Below are 7,433 nucleotides of genomic sequence, written 5' to 3'. Positions count from 1 at the left end.
CTCTCTCTCTCTCTCTCTCTCTCTCTCTCTCTCTCTCTCTCTCTCTCACACACACACACACACACACAGACACACACACACACAGACACACACAGACACACACTCTGTCCCTCCCTTTCTCTCTCTCTCTCTCTCTCTCTCTCTTTCTCTCTCTCTCTCTCTCTCTCTCTCTCTCTCTCTCTCTCTCTCTTCCTGTCCCTTCCTGCATCCCTTCCTCTCTCCTTTCTATCTTCTCTCTCTTCCTTCTTTTCCTTTCTTCTTTTCTTTCAAAAAGCAGTGCAATCTGTCTCCTAGGAATCATTTGATGTCCTCTGGATTTAAAAGAAATGGAGCAATGTTTATATCAGCAGTCATATTATAAATTAATAAATCATTGAACAAGAAAAATCATTTTTAAAATCCTTATTATAAAATGAATGTCAAATATTTTTTTCTTGAACATTTTTGTCAAAAACTTTTCTAGAATGTCCAGTCTGTGGCTGTGAGAAAATTGACATAACGTTCAGATCTTAGTAAATTTAAGGAAAATTGGAAGAAAGGAAGTCACTCCAGGTGTATTCACTTGTGAACAAGAGATAAAGATGATAGGTCAGGGATCTGACATATTTTTAGCAAATCAGGAAATAATTATGCTGGTTGACACTTAATTTAATTGATCTGGTGACAAGGTTGGCCTGTAAGTAAATTCTCAATTTAAAAACATGTTATCCATGAAAGTGACTTTGGGTTAGGACAGGGAAGTTGGCTCAAATATTTTGGTCATCCTGATAAGCCCTTAGAAACAGTGATCATGGGAGTGTTCACAGAATTTTGTTTATTGCCTTGCTTGTTTTTTGACTATTTGTGTTTATTGTCTTGCTTGTTCCTTGACTATTTGCATCTATTGTATTGCTAGTCCCTCAACCTAGAACTGATCTGAATACTTGCATGTAATTAAAATGGTATGAAAGCAAAAGAGAGGAGGGGGGATGACATAGGGGGTTCTAGGGAGGGGAAATGGGGAAACGGGATGACATCTGAAATGTAAATAAATAAAATATCCAATAAAAATAAATAAATAAAATCATGTCATCAACAAATAAGAATACATTAGTTCTTCTTTCACCTTCTATTTGACTAACTCATGATAATGTCAGATGAGATTATGTCCAGGGTCCTTTATCTCAAGCTATCCCAAAGTGTTGGTCTTTATATACACAGACCATGTAACACCTCCATGCAGTCAACTGCTAGAGTTTCAGACACAGATTTTGTTTCTCTGCTCCAAGTAAAGATTCAGAACTCCCTAACCTAATCTTAGCTCATGCTTGATGCTCCTGAAAAGGTCAGGGATCACTTCACTTTACTTCAGAGTTACAAAGATATGTTTCTAGTTCATGTGTGAGGTTTGAAGACATTGGTCACCTACATGTGTACCTTTCCACATACTTATTTCATGTGTGAGGTTTGGAGATATGTTCACCTGCATATTTATCTTCCCATGTACTTATTTTTGCTTGAATCTGCTACTTATTCTTTACTGTGTTATAAATTCTAACTTGTTTCTGCCAAAGATCAGTTTCAACATCCAGGGTAAACTGAGATGGGGCATAGAGCAGACTTTTCTTTGAGGAAACAAAAGCTTGATACACTAGAGTCAGCAAAAGAAATTCTTTGAGGATCAACAAAAAGGGGATATCACATACACACACACACACACACACACACACACACACACACACTGGGTGGATAAAGCAAGCTTCAGTAAGCTCTAACAGCTTTGTACATACACATACATACACCTTCATTCACACTTTTTGTGGATGGGTGGAGCAAAGCACCAACAACTTTATTTTTTCTCAAACAGCTTAAATATCAAGGCCAAATCTTTCATACAATATAGCAGTTACAACGTAACTAGATTCTATTTTTCTTCTAGTGAATTGTGGCAACAAGCCTAGATAAGAGAAAAACATGTTCTCTAATACCCTCACAAGTAAAAACATTTTATGTACAAGTGAAAAAGAAACAAATTATTCCCAAGAACCCACATACATTCACAACTAAACAACTTGCTATAGATTAGCAAAGTGTAATTGAGGTAATATTCTCAGCCATTATCTCTTACTGGCAAGCTGCAATTTCTGGTTACAAAGAAAGGCTCAATTACTTTATTGTTTATCTTAAAATATAATCTTAAAACAATCTCAAGAGAATCACAGATTTAAACATTTATATGAAAATTTAGTCATTACTACTTTAAATCTTTAGGGTGCACATCTACTCATTTACAATTTCTTACTAAATCATATCAGAAAGCTGAGGACAAAAATGAGTACAAGAAATTAATCATCACTTTGATCACCAGCTCAGCTTCAGCAAGAGTTATATCAGCCAGTGCTAGCAGGGCTTCCATTGTTTTTGTTCTCTGACCTTAAAAATGCCCCAATTTAACTATTATGAGTTTGCCTTTCTGAGCTTCAAATTGTTCTCTAAGATTTTTCTACCACAGAGCCATTAAAAAAAGAATCTTAACCTAACTTTACTAACAATCTATTTCTCCAAATTCTTTCTAAGAGTGGCAGTCATTGCTGACAATGTACATCTCTGAATTATTTCCTGGGATAGTGGATAAGTTATTAGTTTGCTTCAGCAGCAATGCTTGAAAAAGACCAAGCACTACTATTGTAAATGACAATGATACTGCCCAGTGAGGACCTTGGAGCCCCCTTAGAGTTTTCACACAACTCATAGATTACAAGAGATATGTGCATGAAGGCAACAAGCAGAGCGATAATCCCCAGCAGCATGAAGTCCTCAGGTCTTGTAGTCTTCTGGGTTCTGCCTCTCTGAGGCACACGCATCATCGATGGGCTAACCTATGGGCTGAATTCTAGGAGTTTTAAAAGCTGTTTCCTGTTTCTCTTGCAAGGTTTCCAGCATGTGTCCACAAAATAGAGTGACATTCGTTCCAAATACAGAACAATCAAAGACTCAGTAAAATCTATTAAAATAAGCTTCCAAATTTCTTATTTTTAAAAAGTAAAAAAAAAAAAATCATTTTGAAATGTTATATAAATGGGTAGTATACATACCATCTTTCTCTTTAAATATCTGTGGAAGTGAATAGTCGCTTGTTCTAAAATGTCTTTCTCTATGACAAATATGACTCAACATTGCTACCTTATGATCTTGGCAGTATGGCAATGGCATTCTCGTAAACTCTAATGTCAGTAGTTAGTGTGGATTAATTATGTAACACCTTTATGACACACCATCTGATAACCACTGCTTTGAATTCAAGCTTCAAAAAAGTTTTAATTGAAGGCCAAAGAGGTGGCTCAGCTAACAAAGATGATTGCTGCCAGGCCTGATGAGTTGATTTCTGTCTCTAGACTCCATGGTTGAAAATGAAGATGAGTGTTCAAAAGTTGCCTCATCACCTCCATAAATGTGCCTGTGTGTGTACATATTTACATATGCATTAAAAATAAAAGAAATAGTTTTAATGCTTTAATTTGTATTATTCTTTATATATTTTTAAAGAATTAACATTGTAAGAGAATGAACAATTGCTTCACTTATTTTAAGCACACATTTTATTGTTACTTAGAATTAGACGTTTTCACAATTTTAGTTTACTATAAGTTGCTGCTGCTATATAATATTTTTATATTACCAAGTGAAACTCATCTCCCATGCTTTCTGTCAAATGATCCTGTCTTCACCAACAAATACATTTATCCAAAATAAAATATATATTAATTATTATTATTAATTATCTCATTTCCACTAAGACCTCAATTACACTACAGGCTTCAGAAGTGTGTGTGCCACCTTACTCCCTGGGCTTTTGAAAAGCTATTGCAATTACCACCACCAAAATGAATGATAATAACAACAATAAAATTATACATCAACCAATTGAACAAACTAAATGAAGTGGATAGCTTTCTTGACAGATTTAACCTGAATTATTAGAGCTGAATAATGAAATATAAAACCTGAGCAGACAAGAAAAAGGATGATTGAATCAGTATCATAAATATATAAAGTCCCTCATCAAATAGACAGACAGACAGATATTTTAAAAGTGGGTATGGTGGTTCACATAGAGTTGTAGATTGCTATGACTTTCTGGAAAATATTGATCACAGAATTAAATCTTGTTTCAATAAACAAACAAAAGAAAACAAAATAAGAGGGGAAAGAAAGAAAAAAGTAAGTTGAGTCTAGATGGCTTGATTTCAATGCTGAGTTATATCAATACTTCTTCAGCCGTTAACAAAATAAAAGTAGAAAAGATATGTAACAAATTCATTTTTTGAGGCCAAAAGAGACAAAGACACTGCAAAAAAAGTTATACTACAACTGTAGATATAGATGTAGCCATATTTTCAACAAGGTACTAACAACCAAATTGAAAGGACGCATTTAGAGAATAGTGTTCATGATAAAGCAGTATTAATATAGGAAGTAGAGATGAATCAATGTTCACACGTGAATTGATTTGATACACCTTGTTAACAAATCAGAGATACACTCATCCACTCCCATTAGGATATGTGAAAGTTTATCTTATGAAATTTGTCACCCTATAATAATAATATATCTTTTAACATTTTGGGCAAATAGGAAAAGTTTCCCACCAACATAAAAGTCAAGTTAGGTAAGTCTGTGAACAGTATGTCAGGATGTAGATAGGTGATGGGCTTGACCCCACCCTGCCTGAGGAGCTCTTGGCAGGTGATGGCCATTGAGGAAAGTGGAGTTCAGTTTCATCCGCAGTGTGGCCCATAATACAGTGCTTGATTGTTAGAGCTAGCTGTCATCTGTTTTCTCGTGAGGCAAATAATACATAAAGGTATTATCAGCCTTGTAAAGCATTTGGTATATTTTAGTCTAGTGCAGATATATGAAAATGCTTGTGCATACATATGGACAAACAACTGTATGTACACACAGGTATAAATAGGATAGTAACAAACTCTGACCAGGTAACAAAGTTATAAATCTCACTTCTAATTTCTAAATCTTGCTGAATTGTATTTTTTTATATATGTCAGGACTTTCATTTTTTTTAACATTTTCTTGAATTTTGGGGGGATTTTATCAGAACAGGGAAGGATTTTTAGCAAGTTGAATTTTTGTATAATGTGTTCACGCACATGATTAAATTCTTTTTTCAGTGGAAGTTTCTATGTTAATATTTCAAAGAAACTTCTTTTGGATTTTCCTGTTAACTATTGGGGATGGGACTTTCCAGGCATTTTCTCTTACACAGGCTCTGTTGACATCAGGATGCTCCCTAGTATCTTTAAATTAAAGTCCCAACACACGTGTGAAAAATTAGAGCTTTTAGAAAACTAGGGTGACACTGAGAGCTAGCTTTATCTTAGTAAATATGATTAACTTACTATTGACAACTTATTTAATGTATACATTGTATAAGTTTATACATTGTTTAAGTTTATTATTTAAAGTGGCTTTAAATAATTATAACTATACATTCACACATAGTTACAATTGCCTCAAAATATATATATATATATAATTTACAATTGCAGGCAGTAACAACAGTTACAAAAATTCAGGCAGATATCTCCATGAAACCTAGTCTCAAAAGAAAAAAAAATTCATGAAATATTAGGGAATCTTAAAATAAATGACTTTAGAGTTCTTAATTTAGTATAAGAATTACGTTGACAAAAATAACTATAATATAAAGGCTTCATTCTATTGCCTCAAATATCTGCTGATGGGCAGAGAAATGCTTTACACTTCAGCAGAAAGGGAGGTCCTTTGAAATATGATCAAAAAATAATGTAATAATTTCAGAGAATTAATAAAAATAGTTTTAAGATATTTAATAGATTTTTGTTTTTACTTTTTTTACATAAGAAATTTATTTTTCATTAACCTACATATAAATATAAAATAACTTGAAGTCCTCACTAATAGGAAATCACTAAGATATTTTCCCACACTCTCTGAATGTGTTAGATTATATAGTGAAAATTTTACATGGATATTATCGTTTTGAAAGTGAAGTACTCTAAATAAATTTTATTTATTCCTATTTCTCACAGAGCTGACATTTAAAAGGGGTTTTGTTTAAGAACACTCTATCTTTAACATCTGCTGTCATGTTAACATGTACTCACTGAAGAGAAAAGGAAAACCACACGATCTTGGATATGCTTGGTCTTCACCCCATAAATAATGGGGTTAAGCATTGGGGGCACAACTACATAGAGGTTGGCCACTAGGATGTGGATGTGGCGAGGAATGGTTTTGCCTCCAAAGCAATGGGCAAAAAATGAAAAGAATGCAGGTGTGTAGAACAAAAGAATAACACAGATGTGGGAGCCACATGTGTTGAGGGCCTTATATCTGGCAGCCCAGGAAGGGATTTGAAAAACAGTGCGAAGGATCATGGTGTAAGAAATAATGATGAGTAGTATATCCAGCCCTGTAGACAAGAGGGCCATAGTAAGCCCATATATTATGTTGACAGTGATATTGTCGCATGCCAATCTGGCAATGCCCATGTGCTCACAGTACGAATGGGGAATTATGTGTCTCCCAGAGTACAGAAGTCGATACACAAGGAAGATGAATGGACCACAGATGAAAAAGCTTCTGAGCACAGCTGCTGTGCCAATCTTGCCAATGACTGAGGAAGTAAGGATGGTGGTATATCTCAGTGGGTAACAGATGGCCACATAGCGGTCAAATGCCATGGCCAGAAGAATAGCCGACTCTGCCACAAAGATGAAATGTATGAAGAACATTTGGGACACACAATTACCAAAGGAAATACCCGTGGAATGGAACCAGAAGATGGCCAGCATCTTGGGGGCTGTAGCTGTGGAGAGCAAGAGATCTGCTAATGCCAGCATGGAGAGAAAAAAATACATGGGCTCATGGAGACTTCGTTCAGTCACTATGAGGAAGATCAGGAGGATATTGCCTATGACAGCCACAATGTACATAGAACAAATGGGGATGGCTATCCAGGTGTGCAGATCTTCCAGTCCTGGGATTCCAATCAGAATATACCACACATCCTGTGGATTGGTGTGATTGTGAAAGGAAGAGGCCACCTTCATTGCATACACAAGCCTTGGCTCTTTAACACGCACTACAGTGTTAAAGATTGAGGCATGCAGACAAGGCTGGATGAGGTCTTGTCATATCCTCCCCAATATTTACATCTGTGTAAAAGCATTGAGGAGAATTAACTAGGCTAAACATGCACACCTTTGATCAAACAATTAATTATTGAATCTTGAAAGAAATGGGTATCATGTAATAAATATTTATTACGTACTTTATCACTTTATGTATATAAGCTTCTTTATATACATAAAATTTTTATGGTAACCAACTCGAGTGGTCTCTATGTTAACCTATAGTATCCACATATTATTCACATGGACAGAAAATAAAGT

At 35.1% G+C, this 7,433-nt stretch overlaps 1 protein-coding gene across 1 annotated transcript; it reads right to left on the bottom strand.

The window, feature by feature from the left end:
• Window positions 1–6,128: 6,128 nt before the first annotated feature.
• On the bottom strand, window positions 6,129–7,091 carry LOC114615669 (olfactory receptor 52Z1-like). Its single transcript, XM_028761338.1, has one exon. The coding sequence runs from the start codon at window positions 7,089–7,091 to the stop codon at window positions 6,129–6,131; it is 963 nt and encodes a 320-aa protein (XP_028617171.1).
• Window positions 7,092–7,433: the final 342 nt, after the last annotated feature.

Source organism: Grammomys surdaster, unplaced genomic scaffold, assembly GCF_004785775.1.
Source record: "Grammomys surdaster isolate TR1022 unplaced genomic scaffold, NIH_TR_1.0 131679, whole genome shotgun sequence".
Classification (NCBI taxonomy): Eukaryota; Metazoa; Chordata; class Mammalia; order Rodentia; family Muridae; genus Grammomys; species Grammomys surdaster.
This window is presented reverse-complemented; position numbering and strand designations above follow the sequence as displayed.